Source organism: Amblyomma mixtum, chromosome 1 (genome assembly GCF_055824585.1).
Source record: "Amblyomma mixtum isolate Tamu chromosome 1, ASM5582458v1, whole genome shotgun sequence".
Classification (NCBI taxonomy): Eukaryota; Metazoa; Arthropoda; class Arachnida; order Ixodida; family Ixodidae; genus Amblyomma; species Amblyomma mixtum.
This window is the reverse complement of record NC_143012.1, coordinates 16,347,987-16,375,491: the sequence shown is the minus strand read 5'-3', so window position 1 is coordinate 16,375,491 and position 27,505 is coordinate 16,347,987. Positions and strand designations below refer to the sequence as shown.

The window sequence follows — 27,505 nt, the reverse complement described above, 5'->3', positions numbered from 1 at the left end:
AGTATAAAATAAACATAATATTTAACACAGTGCCTACAGCATGCCCTATGAATGCAATTCATGGATGAATCATGCCATAATTACAGCCCAATAGAGACAGTAACAGTTAAAAGCAACACATTTATTGCGGTTCCAAAAACCACGTGACAAAACACTGCTTTCGATTGCACTGAACATGATGTCAAAGCCCATCAGAAGAAGCGATCATGGCATGTGCACCAAAGCTCCATGTAAGCACTGCTCGCATGGATGAACAACAAAGTTCAGAGGTTGGAAGTTGACACTGACCACTGCCAGGGGACACCTGATCGAGTGTCAATGAGTTTGCACTGGTGCAGTACAATGCTTCTTTACAGAGCTCTCACAAATCTGTACAATCTTGCAAAGGAACCAAGGCACTCAATTAAGACACAAAAGGAATCCAATATCTGTCACGACATACCTAACCTTTCTATCAATAAACCTAGGGAAGTCAAATAGACACAGTTACGGAGTACAGCCTTTCATACCTTGTCTAGGATGAATTCTCACCTACATACAACTCTGCACCCTGACCTTGTCAAGCAGGCATTCTTGTCTATCTACATGTGCCATTAGTTTACAAAGGAAAAAAAAATTGCATCCTTTAGAAGGATGTTACGAACAGTTTACACACACCAAAGAACGTCAGTCCGTCAATCACAGCAACACATGTGAGTGATATTGCACACACAACTCTCACGTTATGCCCTCTCCCTAAGAAATAGTGAAAATATATAAGCTCTGAATAGCACACATGCAAGTTCATTGGGCTCCCATTTAGCACTTGTCAGAACTAAATGTTAAAAATGCAAAGCTCAAGAAACAATGAAGTGAAGACTGTGTATATATATAGTCAGGAAACTCTCCAGAAAGGGTTTCAAGACAGCATAAAAACCACGTAGAGTACATCCAGTTGACAGTACTACAACCTTTGAGTCCAGGTTTCTCGACGCTTGGTTGAAAGGAGGGTGTACAAACAGCTTAACTTGTCCCCAGAGTGCTTGCAATGTCTAAACACACAGGCACAGTTCGTGCATTGAGACACTAGTGGCAAAGCAGTCAGGTCGTTCAGACCCTTGGGTGAAGTTCATGTGACACTGCGTCACAAATCCACTGGTGACGAGGGCATAAGAACTGGGTTGGAACACAGATCCAACCACAGAAGTAACGAAGTGGTCAATCTTGTTGAAGTGGCGACAGTTTTTTTAGAGGTCATCTGTCCTACTGTGCAACTGTTCTTGAACCCATGCTTTAATATCATGTGTTCCCAAAAGCGACAGCTCAAAACATTGCAGTTTGTATATGTATCTATACCACTGCACTTCAACCAGCAACAGTTAAAAACACTATGTTCCCAAAAGATTCCATGGCAACTACCTACCTTTGAGAGGTCATACAAGAGCCAACTCTGAAGCTCAGACAAAAAAAAAAAAAGCTTTATGGCATGTGTAAATACCTTCGAGTCAGCTGTGTGACATAATTAGGAAAAGTTACATTAACTTATTTGTTCACAATAGTATGCGACTGCCTGCTTACAAGTGATTCATCCATCAGGTTCCAGTTTCTGTAGAAAGCCACTAAACAGAATAAATATCAAAGCAAGCAGGCACAGTGAAGAAAAGAAGCGGAACATATGATGCTGTACGGTGTGGTGCTGTGCACAATATTCTGCACAGACTGATTAAATGCTGACAGACCAAACACACTTTTAGTGTGCGCCAGCTTCCATCAGGCATCGATACGAGTTTTCGAGGTAACAAAAAACTAAGGCAATAGTATGTAAGACTGCCCATGTTACAAGCCGCACCCCAAAAGTGTCAGTGCTAATGTTAGGCACACGGTAAGTTCATACCTACATACCAGCGACGTTGGCCCTATAAGTTAAAGAACAAACAAAAATATGAAGCGTCTTTATTGACAATAGAAAAATTTACACAAACCTATTTACTGAATGTTACAATTTGATGGCAGTCCAGGCATGCATTGTCTGCTTGCTTCCTGAAGAGCAGTTTTCAAAAAAAAAAAAGGTTCGAAGCAATGCTGCTGAAACAATTGCTAATAAAAAAGCGCCATCGCCTTCACAGTAAACGAAATTAGCTCGATTAATTTGCAGTGCCAACAGTGGCAAGGACGGGTAATTCTCTCTGAAATGTATCACAAATGTTCGTTTGGTCGTCTGTTCTCAGCTGAGGTTAATTAGCAAACTAAGCTAGCAGCGAAGGGCACAATACTCTGTGGTCCATCTCAACTCTAAAACTCTGTGCACAAGAGCGCAATCCATGCAGTGCCTGTGCCAGCCCCTCGCAAACTAGAACCTCAAAACAATCCTCGAAACTTGTTGCGCACGTTTCAAACCAGCATCTGCTCCATCAGCCTAATCAATGTGAGCCCAGAACTTCTCAAGAGTCATGAGTCATTCCTAAAACATACAAGTGGACTCTGTACATGGTCTTGAACAGTTACTAAATAGGAAACACCGGGGTTATCATTTCACCAGCACATTTCCTCGCTGTTCATTGACAGATGTGCAGGTAAGCAATCGGTGTCCGACACACAATTGGCAGTTGTGTTAGACATGTTCACAGTTTAAAATGTTAAAAGTAAAATCAACAACCAACCTACGCCGCACGCAAAAACATTATTGCACACACTCTCTGTATTGTTACCTGCTCTTCCCTTTGCATGCTGTCTATGCTGCGCAATAAGCAGGAATTCCAACAACGCAGTCAGTGCATTTAAACTGTTAGGAAGATGAGGCTAGCATTCTCATCAGTGAGTCCACTTCTACCGTGAATAACTGCCTCTTAGTGGTGAGCTGCCGAGTCGGCACAACTCAAGTGAGCTTCTACAACCCCGAAAGCTGACCTAACCTTCCCATGATGCAATGCTGACACTGTTCTCTGCAGAACGCGAAATTAAGGCTGCTTCTTGCCACGTGTTACATCTAGTGACAAGGTGAGGACATTTAACCGCGTGACTCAACAAGCTAGAACAGCTCTCAAGTGGTAACAGCTTCAACACACCGACATGAGTAAGCAGAACTACCCTACGTTACAGACCTCACTGTGCCATCCTCCATTCAGTGGTCAAAAACTGAGCTCTTGTGAGTGCGGTGCAGTTTGTGGGAGCACAGCTCCGTGACATAAAGAGTCAATGTACAAGCGGCAGACTTCTAACGCCATCTGGTGGTGAGGAACAAAAACTGGCAAACCTAAGACCAGCACGTAAAGGTGCTTGTTCCATGCGGTTGGCCAGGAACGTGCTTCAACTGTAGTTGCTCTGATATCCTGCAGGGAAGTCAGCTAGCTACCCGCACGGTGAACACAATTTGCACCGTGAGGGACAAGGTATTTTTAGCCCAGGAGAAGATAGGGCGGCCTGCGTGACTGGGAACAAGGCAGCTCCTCGCATGGTTGGGGATCCAGTTGCCAGTGGAGCACGCCGTCCTTTTCTTCACTGGTAAATGACGTGGAAGAGCATCTCAAGCTGCATGGGTTCCTGCGGTCCACTCAGGAGGGGCACAAGTGCGCAGTCCAGCGGCTCCTGGCAGACGACTGGCAGCGGCTGGCCCTGCGCGCCGGCTTCGTAGCCGACTTGGTCGGGGCCCAGCTGAGCACGCAGGCCGAGCGGGGAGAGCGGCTGCAGCAGAACCAGGTGCGGCAGCAGGGCTTCGCAGAAGGCCCGTGCCAGGCCCTCGGCTGCACGCTGGGGGTCCTCGCATCTGCGATAAAAAGGGGGTGCAAAAGCCGCCACTTTTAACGAAGGAGCCACATCGGCAGAGAATGTTGCAGAACTGACGTAGAATGTCAACAAAGGATGGCAGGACAGTGTCAACCATGAATGCTGCGAGGTATGCAGCTCAATACTAGCCCTGGTTTTAAAACCGCAAAGCTATGAAGAATCCATGTAGGATAGAAGGGCAGACTAAAAACCAGTGTGTTGTGAAGATCAGTGCGAACTAGCTTAACGACAGAGTTAATTTGGCTAGTTTATACCAGCTCATGTGAACAGTGCAGAAAGAATAAAATAAGCCACAGAACGCACAAATGGACCGAACCAAAAGCAGAAATTCCCATGACCACTTGACACATACATACACAATAAATAACTGTGCATGCCATGATAAATAAATAAAAAAATCATCTGTACAAATAGCACAGTGCTATATTCACCTCCAGTCATTACATACGGTTATTTATCATTTTTTTTTTGTCATACCTATGCACGAAATAAAGACCACACTAAAATGGCATTTAGAAATCAGAACACAGAAACATTAAACCAACTGCGTATTTTTTTTGTGTGCGTTGAATGTTTCATAACAGTAACGACTTAGGTGCTGAGATTATCTATCCAAATAATTTAGTCAAGAGATTAACCCATCTAAAACTGACATTATGTAAACTACCTTTCACTAGACTTATCGCTGTTACTCGAAGCAGCCGCTGGTCTATTTTCGACAAAAGCAGCAGTTGCAAGCACGACTTGAACGCCTCGATTTTGAAACAAAATGAGAGGGTAACATTCCTTACCCGCCCCACGTAGGTCCGTCACAGGAAAGGAGAAAGAATTCCGTCCACCGAAGGCACAGGCCCCGGGCACAGAAGTCCGAGAAAGACCGCAGTCGCACACCTGTGACACCCTCTAGGCTGCGGCCGTCAATGGGACTCCTCACCCTGCAATGGTGACGCAGGAGAAACATCAAAAACCATGCAACTACAATGCAGTGTGCATCTCGTATGTGCACGGTTCTGTGGCCAGACGGGTGGTTCCGGCCTTCTTACAATGAACCTGCATAGCAGGCTTGATTAGACAGCTTTCAAGGAAAGATGCAGTTTCGGTTCCGCACTGCTCTGCTGTTGATGGCAAGCAACTGCGTAGTCGTCAGACTAGGAGACAGATGTGTGGGAATTATTTTCATGTCCCATCAAAAATTTTGAGGGATTAAAAAAAAAAGGCCGCCACCCTCTGGAAGACGTTGAAGTAATGAGTATCAGCTGTTTGGTTTACTAGACGTGACGTCACCATTGGCACGCGGCAGGTGGTTGTCAATGCGAGATCTGCTGTTTTCTAGTTGCTGCCACAGATGGCGCTGTGATCTCAGGGTGGAAGCAGGCCCCATAAAGTCTCAAAACGTGATGAGTAAGAGCTAACGCTCTTAAAAAGAAAAGAAATTAGGTGTTTGGTGCTAGTGCAGAACTTTCAAACCTCAAAGAAACAGCACCCCAAGTTGTAGTAATCCTGCATACAGTAAAAGAACTCTTTCATACTGAAACAAAGAGCAGCTACAGCCTACAGTGAAATTTGCCACAAGTTCATCTGCCACAGTTGTAGGCAATCTCCCTCAGAAGCAAGGCCAGTTACCTCACAAACTCAGTCCTAAGTCACTTTGGTTTTTATGAGAAACAATGTTAGAGAAACTGTGTGGGGGCAGCTTTGGATGCGAAACTATAACCACTGCAATAACAACAACCCAAACGACACTACCCATTCAGCTTAGATTACCAGTCTTTGGGACAATGAATCTCAGTTCCATAACAATGTTCTTTTATCCATGAGGAATCATATACATTATATAATGCAGAGTGTTTCCTCATCATTATGTATTTTTAATCTCACATTGCTTCCTGTGCCTGATTATGGTAACGCTTGCAGGATGAAATCTGGCCGTTACCAGTATGGACAGCATTATTAGTAAAGAACACTACCAGTAACGGCAGCAAGACTTATAACTAGAATAATATCTGGATGTTAGGAAAGGAAAGCGATGTGCTGCCTAAAATGCCTTGTCAAAGTGAGCAGCTTTTTGAAAAAGCACATAACAATCTGAAAAAGAAGAAACCGAGTCCTACAGTGAAAAAAGACACATGCATGTCCACAAACTCAACATTTCCTTCACACAAACACGCATGCAGCCCTTCGCTTTTGCCTTGAGTGACGAATTAAGTAAGGGGACACTCGGGACAAACTGAAGCTGGCCTGTACCGATTGATTCCTGTGGCCTAACAACAAAAAGGCAACTTTCTGAAAACAGAGCTCTTATAAGCTTGAAAAGTGAGTGACTTGCATCGCCACAACCAGGTGTTTTTGCAAGTACATTTGCGAGGTCAGGTGCACAAAAGAAAAATGAAAACCGATACTAAAAGCGGAAAATAAACCAAGCAACCTCGCAACACTCAACATCACCAATGTCGCAGGTTCGGATAGGTGGGGCAAGAAAAAAAAAATGCTAACATGAACTCCAAATTTCTCGGCAACGCAAGTGCCTTTTCCTACCAAAGTAATTTCAAAACATTCACAGAAGGCCCAGCTATCGGATTTTACAGAACAAAAACCTGACTAGAGTTGTCTTCCATGACCTTCCAAGCCAGATCATGCTGACCCATCAGGTGTAGCAAAAGTACAGCGAAACATGTCGGTCTCAGTCCACCCTTATCTTCAACCAGAACTAAGAGGAGAGGGTTGGCACCCACCCCGTATTCTTTGGCCGGTCATCTTCCGTCCAGACGACCGCAATGTGACCGGACTCCTCGCCTGGTGCAGAGGGGACCACTGGCACGTGCCAGTCCCTCATGGCACGCAGGGCGGTCCGCAGACTTCCCATGCTGGCCGGCGAAAGCTGCACCAACACGCCATCTTCAACGACACTGTGCTTTGCCTCACCGGGGCCCTTGAGGGCTCCGCTGAACACCACGAAAGAGGCCCCCGTGATCTCCACAGAACTCCCAGGACGTGCCTGCATGAGGAAGGGCGGCGGAACCATTTCTGAGCAAACTGTTCGCTCCAGAAAGTACAGTGAGCTGCGTATGCAGAGAGTCTAGAGGCGAGGGAATACACAATCCGTACTATACATGAGACCAACACATTTCAGAGCAAAGACAGACCAGACACAGCTAACATCCACTTAAAGGTTCAGCCACACCACCACAGAAGGAACGCTAACAAATTTCAGTACCATCATTTCCGCTTCTGAGTTTTGAACAAACCGGCTCTGCCCCATCACCTACCAACCAGTCTGCTCAGCTCAACCAGCAGAGTGACCGCCCCAGTGAGGCAGTAATCTTGAGTTCAGACACCACACCAAGATGAATTTCTCCAAATTTAAACACCTCCAATAGTCACAAAGCTTTCCTTCAGAGACATATCATATGACTACACTGAGGTTGACATCAGTATAGCAATTACAGTTAAACCTGGATGTAATGAACCACCAAAAGCGAATTCCTCGATATAACAAAGTTTTTTGATTCCCCAATGCCGCCCCCATTGAAGTGCGTGCATTTGAGACCTCCATGTAACGAACACCTAGTGGCGGTTGACCTTGATGTAACGAACTCACTAGGCCGACTGTCTGTTAGCTTGTTATTTTTCGTAGCGCAAAAGACAAAGGACGAGACAAGTTAACAGACACGGCGCTCAACTTACAACTGGTAAGTTGGTAAAGAGAGGAGCGTCAACGATCGCAAAGAGCGACTGCAGCTGAGACGTGTCCGTCGGCGCATCTCCGTTGCTTTCGCCGCCCTGCGGTTGCTCACATAGCCCAGGATACAAGCGACGTTTTTTTTCAGTGATATTCGCGCAGCAGAAAATGTCGTGGCGGCACGACGCCCGGCTGCAGATACACGGAGAAGAAGCGGCGGCGCGCTGCCGCGTATCCCACGCCGTGAAAGCAATTGTGATTAACAAGTAGCAAATACCACTGAGCAATTAGGTCTGCGAGAGCAGCGATGCTGACTCTTCTGTTAAAATCATTAAAGTGTCCACTTCGACACCAATGTACTTGCTTTAGCATGCGTGCATAAGTATCCAAAAGAATTTGTGTGCTCGAATGCATGGCATCATGTGCATTTGGGCGCCTGCTCAGCTGCGGACACCACTGGCTGCGGTTTTCTTTGACACATTCGCTTCAGGAAGAAAATACAGGCATTTATAGATACAATATTCGGCCGTGTTCTAAAAAAAAGCAACATTTCATGTCTGAGGTAGTGTTTATTTTCACGATAATAACATTTCTGCGCCAAAATCGCTGCATAGCTCGTCGGCCATGGCGGCTATGCTGGTGATGGCAGGCAGAGACAGCAAAACCGGAAGAATGGGCTTTCTGCGCTGCTATTAGCTTGCTTCAGCTGCGGCTTCCAGTCCTACCGGACGCCACGCGTCAATATCAGGCGGAACCAGATCGGAGGCGGCAGGCATTTCTGTCGACGCCGGGAAAATCGCCGACTTGCAGCCGAAAAAACACTCCATGTATTACGCAAGCCGCGGCGGAGGTGGTGGCGGTTGCCGTGGCAGTCGTGCTATCGGACATCGAATAATGAGGTTTCCTGTAAACGTTTTCAAGGTGATTTCACCTACATTTATTTCTTATTTTGGTTTCCGTTCTGAATTGTCCTTTCGGGTCTTCACGCAAAAACTGCATGTACCGAAAACCTGGATGTAACGAAAAATCCTGGGCTTTTTTCAACTTCGTTATATCCAGGTTTAACTGTATTCCTTTTTCCTGCAATCTGTTCCAGTTTGGTGGCATTCCCTTCAAACCCGCTGGACTAACTTGAAAACAGCGCAGCGTGAATGTGAACCAGAGTTCTGAATCTGAGTTCAAGGAATACTGGTGCCAACAGCTGAAAGGATGTCACAGATGGGAAAACCACCTCGAGGGCTCGTCCCACCCACCTGGAGCGCCTGCGAGTGGTAGGTGCCTGCGTCGGGTGCCTGCACGCAGACGAGGTGTGCATCAGCCTCTGGGCTCAGGTTGCCAGCCAGGGCCAGTACATGCTCGTTGCCGTCGAGGACGCGTACTAGCGCGTCATAGCGGTTGCGCGGTACCCGCACGGTTGTCTGGCGGCCCTCAAGGTGCACCAGCAGCCCTGACAGGCTGGCCAGCTGGTACTGGAAGTTGCGGAAGTCCTGGACAGACAGGAGAACACAAGTGGACCAAATCAGTCTCACAATCCTTTAGCTTGTTTCCTACAGACTGCACAAGTTTGCATAAACATGCAAGAAACAATTGCTTGTAGGCTATAAATTTCCTGCATACTCTTGCACTGACAGCATAGCGCCTTTCAAACAGACAAGGCACAACACAGAGCGCCGTGAACATGCCACAACAATGCATTCACATCTGCTTGTCAAACCTCTATGCAAGAGATAGGCTCATTAAGAAAACTGGACTCACAAGGGTGCTGAAGGCAGCAGCATACTGGCTGCAAGCCTTCTCAATGCAAAATACAGTCACAAATCACTCACCAGGAGAACGGTCATGATGGTGTGGCCAACCTCGAGGTAGACAGAACGCCGCCCACGGACGCTTACCATCGGGTATGGGTACACTGCAGAGTGCAAAACGACAGTCATGCTTCCATACACTTTCAGGCCGAGTTCAAAGTTAACATCATCCACTCGAGCTCAAGCTAGTCATAGTAAGTGCAAGTAGGACTGCAGGAGGGTATCGCTTGACAATGATTTGAAGAGGGAAATGCACGTGAACGGAAAGAAAACAGCTTGGAAACATTGCTGTTGTATAAAAAATTACAACGACAACAATCATTTCTGCATAATTCAATTTTGCTTTTGCTCTGGCATTGTGACACTTAGCACCAGCTGAATTCAACCTGTGCACCTAGATGCCTCTGGTTCATTTGAAATTATCTGAATGACTCTGGACCGTATTAGCGAGCTTCAACCCTACTTCAAGCAGGGACACCTAATTTTATTATGAGTCAGCAATGAGATAGCATTGGTGGTAGTTGATGCCTTTATTGTAAGTGATGTTACTTCCGGTCTGGTGACATCAGCTCAGCTCAGGGTTCAGCTTAAGTTAAGAACAACGCAGCGAGCTATGGAAAGGAAAATGATAGGTGTAACGTTAAGAGACAGGAAGAGGGCGGAGTGGGTCAGGGAACAAATGCGGCTTAATGACATCCTAGTTGAAATCAAGAGGAAGAAATGGGCTTGGGCAGGGCATGTCATGCGAAGGCAAGATAACCGCTGGTCCTTAAGGGTAACGGAGTGGATTCCAAGAGAAAGCAAACGTAGCAGGGGACGGCAGAAAGTTAGGTGGGCGGATGAGATTAAGAAGTTTGCGGGGATACAGTGGCGGCAACTGACAAAGGACAGGGTTAATTGGAGAGACATGGGAGAGGCCTTTGCTCTGCAGTGGGTGTAGTCAGGTTGATGATGATGATGATGAAAATATTTTCTTCTTGGCAAGACTTCTACTGCTATTGCATCGAAAAGTGCACCGCAATGGCAGTCCTTCCAGCCACCTGGTGACCAGTGACCACCAGTAGCCACATGTGACACAAGCCCACTTGAAATGGCTGTGAAATCGCCGCACCCGGGTCAAATGCAAAGTTTTCACTTCACAAGATGCACTTGCCTTCAAACTCAGCTCCAAGCCTCAGGAGAAGCCGCAGTGGCAGCAAACGTGCCCAGGGCATCTCCAGCCGCTGAAGCAAGACGGCGCACAGCCACGGAGGGCGCGGAAGGACCAGCCCATCCAAGCACTGGGCAAATAACAGAAAAGACAGAGTGGAAAAATAAAATTTTCAATTTTTCTTCATTTAGGCAAGAAACCAAAAAACAAACAAAGAGCTGCAAAAAGATTCTAATATTATAACACCGCCCTACCCTAGCCTACTGAGGGTTTACATAAGTCAACGAGTCTGGCAAAAAAAATGACGAATGGAGATGTGCTCCCAACTGGCGAAAGAAAATAACGTCCAAGTGTGCTGTACAAGGCCTAGCACAGTAAATAACTGTTTATAATGCAGAACAATCAGTGCACTGCTAATGAAAGGTGGAGCTTGTCACACAAAAAAAGGCCGGAAGTAGCTCCGCCTGAGCGCTAGATGTGTCGAGGGATGAAAGGCAGAAGAGATGAACAGGCTCAGCGTACTATTTGTACTGCGCCATTACTTGAAAGGACACTGAAGACAGCACCACTGGACTTCAATAAAACATGGTGCTGGGCTAGTTGGTTATTCATACTTGGTAGGAAGACAGTGCGAAAACGACAACAACAGGGGAGGACAAGACACAAAAGAACGCATTCCTTTGTGTCTTGTCCTCCCCTGTGGTTGTCGTTTTTGCGCTGTCTTCCTACCAAGCACCACTGGGCTTTTGTTCCCATTAAAATGACAGCCGGGCCTTGCTAGATGACTCTGGCTAAGTTCGTGTGGTAGTAAAAGGGACTTTCATAGCTCAAAAACTTGGCTGGAATATATTGTTTTGCCACACTGATTCAAGCCTGTGACATTATGCATGATGGTGAGGATGTTTGGCTTGCTTCATTCAAATTTTCTTTTTTTCCGGTCCCGCAGCGATAAAGGAGCACCAGTGGTTGCAGTGCAGAAGTTGCCTTCATGCTCATGAGCCTAATCTTTTGTTTTCTGTGCTAGCTATCCAACGTAAAACCTCACCTGCTGTCACTGCAGTGTACCTGTAGAAAGACTCTGTGCTGGCAGCACCTGTCTTTCATTTTTCGCTCTTGTCTTAGCTTATAAAAGCTATGCTTTCTTGACAGTTGATTCTCTATCATTAGCAGTTGTAATAAACACCATCTCAGTGGTCACGTCTGACGTCTCCCTAGAGTGTGGACACGGCGGGTTTGTGAATGATGGTTTTGCGTCTGCCGAGTCGGGACAGCCCTCACAAATTTAGTAAAAAAATGTCTGCTACGAGAGAGGTTTTAGATAAAAATTTAAAGCTAACTTGCCTTTTGTTGCAGAACATCTTCTACACCCAACATCTCTTATTAAAGAGGTCCGCTTAATGGGACAGACTAGGCAGCTAACCAAGTGTACGAACAATTTCTCTTATTCCTGAGTGTCTGCAACAGCTCTGCCTTTCATAATGGAGTTCAGTCGTAAAAGCGATTAAAATACTACGACAGCCAAAATAAAGAGGGTAAAGGGCAGGTTGGAGTTGAAGCCTGCATGGATGCAGACGCTCAGGGGAGCTAAAAAGCATTCCAAGAAACCAAAGGTCTACGTGAAACCCGGTCTACAAACCCTCGAGTCACAGCCTCCTTCCTCACCTGTCCCATGTGTGGCAGCAGGAGGAAGCCTCCGTGGTCGCTGCTGCCGAGCACCCCCTCAGGAAATGGCAGGGGCTGGAAGGCCCCCACACTCGCCGTCGAGGTTGCCGTTCCACCCCCGCCCACGAGCGCCCCTCCCGGCACCGACCCGCGGTGTGACCCCGTGGCACCGATGCCCTGCAGGGTGGCGTAGAGGCGCAGGGCGTCTCGCGGGATCCGCGACTCGCCGGACTCCCGCTCCAGCAGGAGCACCACCTCGTCCACACCCAGGGTGGCCAGGCCACGGCTGCAGAAGTTCCAGCACTGCCGCGGCCCGCCACACTCCACTGGAAATCGGGAGGAGAAAGGTAGTTGTGGTGTCTTAGCACAGCACAAGAAGTCAAACAACTTCGATCGCAGTTAAGGGAACACCATCACCCATCAGCACCCACCTTAACACATCCATACAGCTATGAAGAAAGGCTAGGCACTTTTCTTGTTTAGACGTTCGGCTGTTTACGTGTGGACGGTGATGAGCAACTACTGCCCTGCGTGAAACCCACTCCACCTTGGAGATCTTGCCCAAGTACATGGGACTAAGTTTTATTTCATGGCATGTGCTGATCTCATACAAATGGTTTATGGTTTATTGGGGTTTAACGTCCCAAAGCAACTCAGGTTATGAGGGACGCCATAGTGAAGGGCTCCGGAAATTTCGACCACCTGGGGTTCTTTAACGTGCACTGACATCGCACAGTACACGGGCCTCTAGAATTTCGCCTACATCGAAATTCGGCCGCCGCAACTGGGATCGAACTCGCATCTTTCGGGCCAGTAGCCGAGCGCCGTAGCCACTAAGCCACCGCGGCGGGCGATCACATACAAGTGGAAACTATACAAAAGGAACGAGTAACAAATGAAAAAGCAGTGCCGCAAGAAAGGAAATAGTGTATTAAAACTAGCTCGTGCACTGTCAACAGCTGAATACACAGCACTAAGAAATGTTGGAAAAAAAGACACAAGACACAAACATGTGCTGGCATGAACAGCACGTTTGTGACGTTCGCTTTCATCTATATTTCTAAGCCCCTTGTATCCCACAGCAAATAAAAACATGCACAAGGAAAGACTAGCCTAATCTGTACATTGCAATAAATGACAAACCAAAAAAAAATGTATGTTATTAATCTCATTACCAGCAGTAGGCAGGAGTGTATAGCCAAGTGGGCACTGGTGCTATAAGAAGTTAACTCAGCCACATTACATTTCCAACATTACTGCTGTACTAGTAGTAGAGCTCCTACAGTTAAGTTGCTCTGTGCAAACTTCTGTTTTGCATAAATAAGTGGCCACATGGTTAGCGAAAGTACTTTACAATTTCCGAGTATGAAAAAAGAAACATTGGGAATGATAAAGGTACAAGCACATGCCATGCATAATATAAGTACTGCAATTAACTTATTGTCAGCCCAGGAAAAAGTAACATATTCTGCTTAATGTGCTCAGTATATTTAGCTGCAGGTAACTATCTCTGCTGTCCACCTTGTTCCTTCATTAGATCTGACTACCAACCAGACTAGCATCAGCCTTTGCTTTTCATAGTAGCCAATGGCAGTGTAGAAAACTTTTACATACCTGTGACAATCTTCACCAACACATGTAGGTTCCGCGTGAGTGCAAAGGCCACCGGCTCCACATTCGGATCTAAAGTGAAAGAAAAAGGAAAAATGAAATAAAAACTGCTTGTTCCTTAAACAAGTGATTTCTCCCAAGCAAAAAGAATACATAAAGACACCTGCCGACAGTAAACAACAGACTCATTACCAAAGCAGCAACATCATGTGAAACAGCCAATATGGCAGAAAACCTGATAATTATTTTCTTATAGGTCACTGCAATCAGGATTCAAGCCATGCATTGTGGAGCTTCAGCTAAGCGGCACACTCTAAAGTATGTTGACACGTTTTAAAAAAGAAAAAGCCAGCTAGCAACAACCTTCATGTTGTCAAAAGCTTCCAGCATCTGTCGTGTTCTTTATAAAGCGACTTGCTGGTGCTAGTATGACTTTAGGAACAGCCCTACTTATATATGCATATTGCAAGACAAAATCAAACAATGCGACAGACATTGCTGACCTGCCAAAGTTCTTAGAATGGCTAAGAATGTTACCTCCAAGTGAGCAAGTCAAGGCAGCTAGCCGAAAAGCCTATTTGGAGACTTCAGCAGCAGGGGTGCAGAATAGTGACTTTTTGGTCCGAAGTGAATTCAGAACGCATAGTGATCTTCTTGGAATAATTTTGAGGCGAATATTTTGAATACCTTTTCAGCCTTTTGAAAAGGATGAATGGCACAATAAGCATTTTCAAAATCGTGTACTTTTCTAACATGAAAAAAAAAAAAGGGTGAGTGCATTCCTGGAGGTGGTATCCTGAATCGAAACCACACGAAGCAAGCGTTCCAGAAACATTTGCTCAAGACGAATACCGTGATATTTCGAACACCAAACACTCGCACACTTCTATTCAGCACTCAAGGCAGCAGAGCTCCTTCTGACGAGAGCCTGTGGATACACCGCACAAGAATTTCACAGCAAGGACCCCGAAAGAGCCAACAGATGCCTCAACAGAAAAAGTGCCCAGAAACTTTGACAAAAGTTTGCTACTATACCTGATTCGCACACTTTGTATACTAGCATGTGAAGACCTTGCCACTTGCCCATTGCACAGAGCAAAAATAGCCTTTTTCTCCCCGCTCAAGAAAACAAAACACAAATTAACATTTTACAGTTTCATAACCTTGGAGTTAAAAAGGAAGTACATTTATTCAAGTTGATATAACAAAAAGGAATCCGTGCTTATATTCATGAAGATGGTTTTATGGATTTATAGGGTTTATGGTTTTATGGATTTGTGGGGCTTAACGTTCCAAAGCGACTCAGGCTATGAGGGACGCCGTACTGAAGTGCTCCGGAATAATTTATACCACCTGTGGCTCATGCAGCAATATCATGCAGGCATCACACAGTACACAGACAACTTTTGCATTTTCTCTCCATCAAAGTGCGGCTGCCACGGACAGGAATGAACCTGTGACGTCGGGATCAGCAGCCAAACGTAAAACTCAGAGCCACCGCAGCAGGGACAGACGAGATTATGAGATTTGCTAGGATTACGAAGCCATGCGCAGAACACGACTAAATGAAGATTACAGGGAACAGCCATTGTCCTCCAGTACAATTAACCAGGCTGATGATGCTAATGCTTGGAGATGATGTCGACAGTATTGCTGCTAGCTGCATCAGCAGTGAATATCAAAATGTGGGGCACAGAGGCACTTAGCAAGTTTCCACTTTACACTTTGTGCCATGAAAAAAACAAAGCAAGGTAAGGCTTCAGACTTATGACATGTCTAAAAGTAAGCTCACGAGCACCTGATACACCTGACTGCATCGTCCTCAACAACAAAGTTATGTGCTCTGGGCGTGTGGCCGCCTAGAATATGAAGCCGTTATAGCAGGCAAATCACATGTTATGTTGTAAACTGTAAGTAATAAAAAGAAAACGCCACATCTGCTGGCTACCTTACCTTGAAGCACAATCATCAAGTCAGCCTCGTTCTCGAGCTTGAGGTCTCGCTGAGATGCTGCAAAACGACGCCATCATCACAATCAGTGCCCCTGAATCTTCCCACAGCTAACAAAGATAAGAGCTGGTGGTTTGATTATCATTCTTTTCAGGTTGATATGAATGGCACCATTTAGTCACTTCAACAACATATCTTAAGTGCACTAATTCTTTTTCCTATAGAAACATATATTACTTCGTAGTTTACATGGATGACTACGTCTTAACCTTAAGTACCGACTTTGCCAAAAGTAACCAGGCAATGAGTTTGGCTTCTCAGCCATACAGTGGGTCTCTTGCAGGCACCCCTAAAGACCAAAACGTCTCAGAAGGTATGAACTCTGGTTCTTCTTACCTTACACAACTTTAGGGGCACCAAAAGTGCATCTAGCCTCACAGTGCTTCATGACAGCATACAGTAAGCTCCTTTGTCTCTTAAGAAATTAGTCAAACTGTGATATCACTTGCTTTTACTGAATGCAAATGCTATCCAAAAAAATTGCAAACAAGGTATTAGTCACAAAAAGCTCACTACTATTCATACTACAATTCTCCCTCCCTTATTTAATACCTAGTAGACCTCATGTGTGAACACCAAATTATGCTGATAATGAGTGAAATCAAAATTTGTTTCCAATACTTCTGTTCTTTTTCATAGCCGTGCTGTGCGAGAAAGCGCTTGTTTCTAGTTTAAACTACCTATGTTGAAATTCGAAACTATTCAAAAATACCCAGTTCAATTCGCAACAAAAAATTTGGTGTTTGCACACCTCTAGTATTCAACTAGCCCATACTAGAATTCGCTCAATCTGTCAGGCAGTCACCCCAAAGCTGTCTTGCAGATAATCTAGAAGGAAGTCTGGTTCACACTGCCCACCTTATCACTTGTCAATGTTCGAAAGATATCAGCATTACTGCCCTCAAAAAGGGACTCTCAATGTACCCACACTTGCATCCTGTAAATTGCATCTCGCGTTACTACTTCCTCCATTCGTACTGTTATCACCTGCACTCCAGGCACGCAATGAGGCCACTCATCGGAACACACTTGAACGAGCGACAGACACATCATATCAGGCACTGCCAGCTGTAAGAAAGAGATAACTACATTTCCTCTTTTTTTTTTCTCGACCGCATTGTTCATGGCATTACCTACCTGACAACAAAACTGCACATTTTAAATGAAAAATATATACAGTATTGTGCAAAATCAGCCCCTCTAAATAAAGAGCAATCAATTCAGCCTGCCTGTGCCATTTAACATGCACTGCCTACTGTCTCTGGCTTTGCATACCAAAGCATACACCGTATTTACTCGCGTAAGTATTTACCCCCCAACTTTTTATCCGGATCTTTTAGAAAAAGAAAACTTTTGCTTGCATATTTTGAGCTCCCTGCTGCACCAAATCAGCAGCATGTATGCAAGTGCACTCTAGGCAAGCTTAGGAAGATTGGCGAAGCTGCGCTGCAGTGTGTGGTTGCTCAGGTACTATCAATACTGTATTAAAAAATTCCTCTTAAATCTAACTTTGCACAATTCAAACAAAATTCTTGGTTCCCTTTGGGTTTGAATTTTTAAAAACTGACTGGAGCTTTTGACAGGTAAGCTTTCAGTGTAAAACAAAAGAGTAAGAAAAAGTGACTCAGGGCTTTAAGAACAGAAACTCTCCTTCCCAGACCCCTCATAGGGACATATAATCGTCAGCAAATATTCCACCAGATGGGAAGTACACATCCACAACGCCTTGGACTGCTTATAATGGCATGGGCCTCTCACCACTGAGGGCAACTGGTGGCAGGGAACCCTCGATGTCCGACAAGACCACCCGGCGCTCTTGCAGCAGGCTCTCCGCTGGTCCATCCCGGCAGCCCAACTCCCTGGGTGGTCCTGGCATGGCAGATGGCACCACTTCGTCCGACAGGTCACCACCAGGTCGTATTCCATCCGAGAACATCACCTGAGCATTAACACCTCATTTGAACCTGACCATCTAATGCAATTTCGAGCCACATACCAAAACCGCATAACTGAACACGACATTAACCACCGAGAGCATTGGCGTTCCTGTGTTATCATAATGGTACAATAACACTAGTGTGGGGGGAGTACGTGTGGAATGAAATTGAAGAGACTTTGCGATTTTCTCATCCACATATCTTTTTGCATTAAAAGAAAATGTTTGTAGAGTTCTCAGAGGTTAATCTGCCAATACAATTTAGAGCTTCAAATGTCCCTTTAAAAGGGGCTGTGAATGCCATCTGGCAGAGGATTTAAGGTTCCTTCCACAACCATAAAACCACAGGTGAAATAAGACATAGCTGTCACCAAACAAAGGAATGTGGTGTATTTTCATTCATACTTGTGTGCACTGCCAAGTTCATTACATTAGCTTTCATTTGGCTTAGTCACAGGGTGCTGACACCTTGTCTGTCTTAAATCAGAACATGACGAATGCATCAAATGAAATGCAAACAGGACAACTGAAATGTATTAGCTGCTGGACAGTGTATTAGACATATTAAACACAAACGCTGGTAGACAGGTAACAAAGGAAGGGTTAGTTTACACTTCAAAAAACGGCCATCACAACAACTTCGCAGTAAAATTTCAACTGCACTGGCAAGACACCTTCCGGATCCAAACACGGGAGCCGGTGGGATTGCACAATAAGGCCCAGGTTGGTGGCCTTATATATAAAGGTGAGGGTTGGGACTCGGTCCAGTGGCCTGGTTATTGGCAGACTAACCTTGTTAAGTCTGCTTCTATTGGCCAGTATGCGTATATGCCCTGTGTCTATACATGCCGGTCTCCACTACAGTGTTAATACTGACTGATATTCAGACGTTCTAAACTACAATTTTCTCATAGTACTGCTAGCATTTCAACTGTCTTGCTTGCAATTCATTTGATGCCGACAGTACACCTAACCCTTAATGCTTCATTCGATGAGATGCTCGTGGTATCACTCTATATCACATTGTCCACCACCTCAAAGCTGAAAGGTTTTGTTCAGTGACCACCAAACCATGTCTCTTGCAGTGCCACTGACACCTATCTGCCCTTTGTTTTGCAGGAACAGGCTCATGCCAACAGACTGCAATCCATCGCGCCAACATGACAACAAGATGGCACTCAGCGATCACCAACCTGCTTGGGGGCCTCTCCATCTGGTCGTGGTCCCCGCCGCAGGACGGGAACCAAGACTGTGAGGGGTGGGGACTGCGGTGCTCCCTGCAGTGGGGGTGGACCTCGCGAGCAGTATGCCGCCGGATTGGCTGGACTTGGTCCACCCAGTCGTTCCACCGCAGCCACTGCACACATTCGTAGGGGCGCACACAAAACATTGATGTAAACGCATCTGCTTTTTGCATAAAAAAAAAAAATCAGGGAGAAATGGCACTAAAACAAGAAAAGCAAAGCAGGACAAATGTCACTGTTTCCTTAGGCCTGGGTCACCACTGTGTGCATACTGCTGTGCATGACTTAATTTTCATGTTTTTCGTAAATTGCATGCAGCTTGCGAAAAATAGTCTTGTGAATAACTTTGGCAAAATATCGAATTACGATCCGGCAAAGTATGTCACCGAGATCAGCAAATTGCTCTAATCTGCAACTAGAAGTGGAAAGTACAGAGGTATCTCGGCTCCTGCGCTGAAAGGAAAGTGTCAGATGACATAACAAGTCATGTGACCTACTGAGCAAAAAATCCCCTTCCCTAAAAGCCAACTCTCTAATAGATGAGCTGCTGCCTAAACTGCAGAATAAATCGACACATTCTAAGCTAGGCGATCTAGGGACGTCTGGGAATCTACTGCAGACTGCCAGTGACGTTCCATGCCATAAACAATAATTTCCTAAATTAGACCTCAAAATCCCTATTTCCTGTACTCTTTCCCAGCAGCAATGCGAAAAATACAGGCACTTGAAAACAAAAAATAAAAATTTCAGCAATAAAATTATCTGAGAACAAAAAAAAAAAAACGAAGATTTCCCTTTCGCCACATCTTGCTCCTAAAATTTCCTGGGAAAAGAAAACTCCATGAATAAAACATTACTGGAGACTGCAGCTGGGTGTCCAAGTTATCTTTTCTCTCTTACAGAAACAATGGAACCACCTACCTGCATTTATGATTGACTGTACTAAGACTAATACTTTTGAAACTAATTTTTTTTAACCCTCTCCTGCTTGGGCAGCACTGCTGCCAGCAGCATTTGGAAATAAAAAATAAATAAACTGTCAAAGGCTACGACCTCTGGTTTTCAAGAAAGAAGAAACTTTTCACAGGGAACAGAAGCTTCTCACATAGTCTGTGCGTACAGGAGCCGTTTCAGAGTACCTCAAGTTGTTTGGTTTGGTTTATGGGGCTTAACGTCCCAAAGCAACTCAGGCTATTAGGGATGCCGTAGTGAAGGGCTCCGGAAATTTCGTTTTTCAAAAAGAATAGAGGGGAAGTGTTTTAAAAGGCAAGGGCTGCACTGTGAGGCATGCTACCTGTCTATTCTTTCTTTTTTTCTGTATCTGCAGTATTGAGCAGTATTCCAGGTCAGGTTCAAAGATAAATCTCAGAAGTAACTGCTTTGCAATGCCTTTTCTTCACACCTTCATCTCATCTGAGCTGTGTCCTTCTTACCAGAACAGACAAAAGAAAAAAGTCACTCACCCCTCTGCAAGACGGTGAGGCAGGGAAGGCAGACACGGCCTTCCCGGTTCTCCAGGCAGGGAAGTGGCGCCTTCTGGTTGCAGCACGAGGAACACAGCACCTGCACGTTTGCAATTTCACGTTGAAGGGGTTCCTACCAAACCTATCTTTTTTATTACACAGATGCCATGGTCGCGAACCATACTAAGCTACGGTGCAATAAGTCACAGAAAGCAGTGCGAAGACACCCAGAATAAGTAATTCTGCTATTTGTATTTTCTTGCGGCGCAGAAAATGAGGTTCATTTATTATTCCCACATACAGCCTGCACAGTGATTGTGTGTGGGAACTTAACTTAACCTCCCCTTGATTGCAAAGAAGTTCCCTTCCCCCCCCCCCCCCCCCCCACACACACACACACACACATATCAAGTATGGCTTCAAGAAAAAGCTAAAAATCTATTCTGATTTTGAAGGCTTGGGTTTACGTGACACAGCACAGCTGAGACCACATGTGAAACACGAAAGATGACAGCTCATACAAGTAGCAGCTGTGTTGAACCATTTGGCCTCAGCCTTATGTCACCTCAGCTATGAGCAAAGCTGCAAGTAATTAGGTGCTCTTACAAGCTGTAACTGAAGCTTCACAGTATAAGCTTTTCCAATAAACTATTCAAGGCTCGACAGCAAATATTCGGTTATTTTTCCCAAAAGTTTATGCTTTCTTCAGGCTGAGCAGACCAACAGCTGGGAAATGCATACCCCTGCAATGGATCTTACATCATGTTGCAGAAGCACCACAGAAGACACTGGTTCATTATAAGCTATACCTGCCGAGAAAAGAAGCTTAATAATCTGCACAAGCAAATCAGCGATCAGGGTCATGCATGCAAAATAGAACCAAATGCGAAGAACACACTGAATCGTCCTTGAAGGAACTTCAGTGTTTGCTACTGACCTCTGGTAGGTAAAATCTTTAGTGGAATCCCCAAAGGTGGAGTAGACTTGTAATAAGGGAGTAATTACTGTGCTTGGGTGGATGCTAATAAGTAATTACTGCCTTATGACCCCTGGTAGTATAGCATCCCCCGTTTCACTTTAAAGATTCCAGCCAACTATGTCAAAGGAAAAGATGTGGCCAGTTTCACCAGCGCACAGTGTGACAAGAGCCTTGGGGCCCTTTTCCGACAATTTGTTCCACACTCAAGGCATAAAGAGCCATTGCATTTATAGCCATCGAACAAATAAAACAATACTAAGCCCCATATTTTGCCAAGGCTTTCACGGCTTCCATGTATTGGATGACTCTGTTGTCTCCATAAACAGTGCACCAATAAAGAATGTTGGGTCATCCAAGTGTTTGTACAACTGCGTTTTGAAGATTTTCAAAGCCTCTGTGCAAAGGATTTCCTCTGCTCCAACCGATACACTGTCAGTTTTGCTATCAGTTTCACTGTGACAGCTGAAGACCCCATGAATTGAAGTACGACTGACAAAATTTTATTTTCACACTAGGCAAACACTAATCAGAGCTCGAAAAGTTCATGCTGTCAGCAGCTAATCCGCACAAATTTTGAAATTTTGGTTCGCCCCCTTAGGTACTTAGAGGTCACTTCATTTGAATACCATTTTCGATTAATGTGTGCTTTGTGACCTAGACTCTCCCGAGAACCAATAACAGTTAGCACTAACGCTTATTATTTGAAAACAAAAAAAAAAATCCATAAGGACATGAAAAACTATTAATGCTGGGAGAATCCACTGCCAACCATGAAAATAACACTACAAATACAGACCAAGACCACGGAATTATTTTCACTCCTGTTTACTATCACTAATTGTTTTACTGTTGTAGTAAACAATAGTTTACCATGAGCGCATGTGTGTCAGATTGAACAAACAGGCTTCAAAGGCATTTCATCAAAATCTGTAGGCACTTAATGATATTCTGCTCATGTACCAAAAACTAAAAAATGAGCACCTCACGAGCGAATGTAATATTCCAGCTGGGGCCATAAGTTCAAATAAATCTCAGTTATCTGAAGCTGTAGACAAATCAGGAGATTGAATTACAGTGAACTTATTGTCATTTGCTCTATTTAAAGGTTTGTGACACAGCAATGCATGTAGCAAGATGCAAGTGTACATAATCAGTAAACCCAGCACTGGCAAGAATAGGGAATTGTGTAGATTATAAAACTGGAACCTTGCCAACACGTGTATGCTACAGGGCTTATCACAAAAAGAACGCGGGTATGCACTCCACGTCCTTCACTTCATCAATAGCAGGCATGCTTATCGCAACAAACCTAAGATAGCATTTTCTGACTAAGTCAGCCCAGAACACGTCGTTATCAACGTCACAAACTGAGTGGCCACAGTACAGGACAAAGACCTCCCCTAATGACCTCCGGCCACCCCAGTTCTGGGCAAGCCATGGGCCCACTATTCCAAACAGTTGTAAGCTCTTTAGAGGTTCACTCCACGAGGGCAATGACGGATAAGAAGCTGCTACCCTAGTGCTTTCCTAAGCTCATTACTACTGAACTTGCTGCCAACTCTGTAAGCACTTCCTATTCATTGGAACACACACGCATGTGTGCAAATACAAAGTGCAATCTCCCTGCCCGCCACAGATGTTGCACAGTTGAAGGGTCATCAGGTTTGAGCATTGAAAATGAAAAGTACATCATATACTAGATCAGGTGGCCCCGATAATCTCCACAAAGCATTAAAGTTACGCATGCTGTAAAAAAAAAAATAAACTGTAGAACTTCAAGCCAAACTTTACTTACTGGTGCCTAAAGCGTGTTTATTCAGTGATGCTATTTCGAACAGAAAATACCATATTTGGTTTCTGAAAATATTAAGACCTATCGGTGAATAAAGAACGAGAAAAATATAAAATGCAAACCAATTATCCTGAACACAGTGTCTGAAACTGACATTCCCATTACATTCTATTATTATTATTCACTTCATTCCTAAAATTCTGATCATATCAATTACATTAATTTTAAAACTGATGAAAAACAGTGCTCTGAAGATGAAGTGTGGCTTTTCTTTTGTAACATCATGGCACAAGTTTAACATTTAAGGCAATTAAGCACCATCACATTTGTGAAGACAAAAAAAAATGCTCCCTCCTCATCAAAGGCCTTAGAGCTCATAGCTATCCCAAATCCTGCTAAGTGCACTGTGAAGAGTATAAATGCAATAGCAAGGAGCCTCGGCACTTATCTTCTTCTCTTATAGTGCATTAACACCATGCCTCTTATCAGAAGAAATGGCATGTCATATCAGTACAATAAACAGCTCACATGAACAGGCTGATAAAATAGTCTCTCGGGATTATCACCATGATAGTCTGAACTATAGAAGAAAGAAGCATGATAATGCCAAGGACTGTGGAGGTATTTAAAAAAGCGAACGACAACCACATGCCTCCAAGATGTCTTTGTGCCAGATCTTTGATAACCAGTGCTAACAGAAATGCACTGCACTGCCGATTAGGCCGGATGTCTTGACGTAAACAAATACACTGATAAAATTCTGCAGCTACAAAAGAGTAATCAGCACGCAACCAAACCAACAGAGAACAGAGGCGTCCGGAATGCGAGAGTACACACGAAACAATGTGACTCCTTCCCATTGTGTCTCTGGAGCTGAACCGTGGCAGAACCACAAAAGGTATTTGCGACAAGCTGTCAACTGAACCGACTGTGCTCCTAGACAAAAGAGACATGTGGCCCCAAGATAAGCAAAAAGCAACCAACTGTTGAGCCACTCGCACACCATTTGAGCAGAGGACAAGCTGCAAAGCAATCATCACATGTCCCAAGTTCAGAATTGTCCAGTCTCTGTCAAAACTATGCTGGCTACTTGCATAATGGGTTTTTTGAAAGCGACGACATAACCAGGTGTTGTGGCCCTCTTTTAATTAGGTTTGGTTTGGTTTATGGGGTTTAACGTCCCAAAGCGACTAAGGCTATGAGGGACGCCGTAGTGAAGGGCTCCGGAAATTTCGACCACCTGGGGTTCTTTAACTTGCACTGACATCGCACAGTACACGGACCTCTAGAATTTCTCCTCCAAAGAAATTCTAGCCGCCGCGGCCGAGATTGAACCCGCGTCTTTTAGGTCAGCAGCCGAGCACCATAACCACTGAGCCACCGCGGTGGCTTCTTTTAATCAATTAAGATCAAGAAAACAGGGTAAATGCTTTTTAAAGATGTTTCCCTTCACTCTAAAATGAACTTTAAAAATTTAGAGGGCACTTAAGACCGCTTACGTGCTGTAAGGCGAAAGCATTAGCGTGTCGTCGTGAGCGTTCGACCTCAACGCAGACTGTGCACTGAAAAATGAAATGAAGGCATGCCTCCAAATGTTGATTCGACAAACGCTGAATCCACAAAGGTCCAAGTGAAACACTCGGTTCGAATACCTGCCATGAGCTAGCCTCCAACCTGACTAAGAGAAGTTATGTGCAGCGAGTATGACACTATGCGGAACGGTGTACATCAAACATTTGCACACAATTTTGGTACGAATATAGTCACGAAAATTGGCGCCACATTGACATCAAATAGTGGGGGTACATACAAACAAGCGACACTCATACGATTGTCTCTAATGGTGGCGCTTGGCTTGCTCTGTGAATCCTATGGGCGCTTTATGATGTCACCTCATTTTTCTTGCGATCGCTGGAATTTTCTGTACCATCTACGAGTACACACACTAACACATGCCGCCGGCTTTTCTCATAATGGGACTAGTAATGATTTCTCATTAGTAACAAGAATAGTGCATTAATAGCCCACAGTAAATTGGTTTTTTGAGGAAAGAAAATGGCGCAGTATCTGTCACACATATCTAAAACATTTCATTTATTTACCCTAAGGGCCCTTTCGGGCATTACATAGGGGAGGAATACAACTGTTAATGATTGGTTATAAATACACATATCTCTGCGGACACCTGAACCACGCCATAAGGGAAGGGAGGAAGGTGGGAGTGAAAGAAGAAAGAGAGAAAGAGGTGCCGTAGTGGAGGTCTCCGGAATAATTTCCGGAATTTTTTTTTCTGTCTCTCTTTCAGTCAATACAAAATTGAACCATTCCATATGATGCATTCAAATTTGCACATAAAGCCGTCGTCCCATCTTCGATCTCCCAGCTAACAGGACCCCTTTCGTTGCGTCGTCCAATCTGTCAGCCTATACCCTATTAATACTCCTTTTCCTCTAAAACTCCTAATCATTCCAACAGTTCACCGCCTGTGTCTTGGCCACTCCCCCGTAGTGGGTATGTGCCATTCTACTTGAGGCCAACCAACCAACCAACCAATTTCGACCACCTGGGGATCTTTAACGTGCACTGACATTGCACAGCACACGGGTGCCTCTTGCGTTTCGCCTCCATCGAAATGTGGCCGCCGCGGTCTGGTTCAAACCCGGGTACTCCGGCTCGGTAGACGAGCGCCTTACCGCTAGCCCACAGTAGCACAGATGCAGAAAACTACACTCAAAACAAAGGCTATGTGTTACCTGGGTACATATCATGCACAGTAGCACAGATGCAAAAAACTACACTCACAACAAAGACTATGTGTTACCTGGGTACATATACATGCACCTAGGTAAGCCAACTTCAGAACAAAGAGCGCAGCCTATGCCCTTGCTGATTATGAGTTTTTGTATCTCTCTGCAAGCAAGGCCTGCATTAGTCTAGGGTGAGATCTATGGCTAAGGCTACAAAGCCAGAGAAAAATGAAAACTGTCCCCCATAAAACCTTATGCCCACTAATATCTTGTTACAGAACAACACTGGATCTACAGTTGCTTCTTTTGGTACACGTGCGGACAGCCTCGCACAAAACTATAGAGCCAGCAGGTGGCCACATCACGTCTCCAAGAATGGGAACAAAGCCGTCTTAGTCATGAAGGTCACGGAGCCAGACAAACGTTTTCTGAAGTACTTCTCCTTCATTTGTAGCCGTAGTCACCTGAAAGCAGGCGTTTTCTATGTTATGTGAGCACAATTTTAACAAGCAAGAATGGCTGTTTATGATGGGGTGCACTGCTTTTAGCTTCAGAATGATATCGCAGCAGATATGACAGATATTTTCATTGAGTGCGACTACAGTAGGAAAAAATAACGTGGTTGCATTAGGGGCTACCTGAGAGCTCACTGCTTTTTAATTACAGCTGCATCAGCTGCACAAATGAGCATCAGTGCAAGTTGACTCGTTAGCTCAACTTTAATGACTCTGCGATAGAAGAGAAAATATATGCAGCGAGAGCAACTGGAAAGGAACATGTGACAGTCACACACACACAGAAATGCTAGTAGATGTGAATGCTACACGATACTTCTAAACCTCCACAACAGGCACTTCCGGAGGATTTTCTAATGCTTTGAGTCGACTATACCATAATACTGCTCAGACCTCCCTGTCTTATTTACGATAAATAGTTTCTCAAAATAATGAAGAAGACATTTACAAAACAGCAAGAAACCAGGAAACCGAGTCCGAAACTGGGTTTCAACCAAAGTACGACATCATATAGACCAACGTATGACGTCTTGGATGCTGTCACAAAACTGCTTTTATGTGCATTGATTGGCTGAAGTGGCAACAGAAAGTGAGAGCTTCAATCTTTAATCACCCAAAATGATCAAAGGCAATGCAAAAGCAAAGCAGTGTGAAGGCAAAATAGAACTGCTGCTGAACACTGCTTGGTGACAAATGGCGAAAGAAGAAGAGACCGTGACTAAAAGAAGGGGTAGAAGTGCCCAAGTGTGCAGCTGGAATATGAATACCGAGTGTGGGGGAGGGGGGTTCAAGGTACTAACTTCATCACATCAGTGGATTTTCAAGGACCACGAAAGGAGACAACTTTTACTTACATAGCAAAAAAAAAATTTAACTTTCTGTGCACTGCACATCGAATTCAAACCAACACTGGCATAGCAGAGCCAGTAGCCTGCTTGGCAGATGCCTTAGACCACTCGCCCGCCCTCTCCTATACGCTGTTTGTCCTGTTAGTAACACATCAACAGATGGTGCCATGTAACCCATTTAAGAGTGATCCCCACTATTCACTGCTCCTGTGCTATTGTACTATAACAACATGGCAGTTTGACATGTGTGTCATGTCTTTTCTTCGGCTTCACACGAATACCCCCAAATCCACCCCCTGCAG

General features: G+C 44.8%; 1 protein-coding gene across 1 annotated transcript in view; it reads right to left on the bottom strand.

Moving 5' to 3' along the window:
- Window positions 1-100: 100 nt before the first annotated feature.
- Sara (Smad anchor for receptor activation) overlaps window positions 101-27,505 on the bottom strand; it is a 31,303-nt gene continuing 3,898 nt past the window's right edge. Inside the window, exons 4-15 of the mRNA XM_089544270.1 lie at window positions 20,323-20,422; window positions 18,809-18,972; window positions 17,438-17,618; window positions 15,623-15,679; window positions 13,673-13,741; window positions 12,059-12,384; window positions 10,400-10,526; window positions 9,268-9,350; window positions 8,695-8,928; window positions 6,495-6,757; window positions 4,554-4,697; window positions 101-3,742 (exon numbers count right to left, since the gene is read on the bottom strand). Of these exons, the coding sequence (XP_089400396.1) occupies window positions 3,475-3,742; window positions 4,554-4,697; window positions 6,495-6,757; window positions 8,695-8,928; window positions 9,268-9,350; window positions 10,400-10,526; window positions 12,059-12,384; window positions 13,673-13,741; window positions 15,623-15,679; window positions 17,438-17,618; window positions 18,809-18,972; window positions 20,323-20,422 (2,016 nt within the window). The 3' untranslated portion in view covers window positions 101-3,474. The remainder of the gene's footprint in view (window positions 3,743-4,553; window positions 4,698-6,494; window positions 6,758-8,694; window positions 8,929-9,267; window positions 9,351-10,399; window positions 10,527-12,058; window positions 12,385-13,672; window positions 13,742-15,622; window positions 15,680-17,437; window positions 17,619-18,808; window positions 18,973-20,322; window positions 20,423-27,505) is intronic.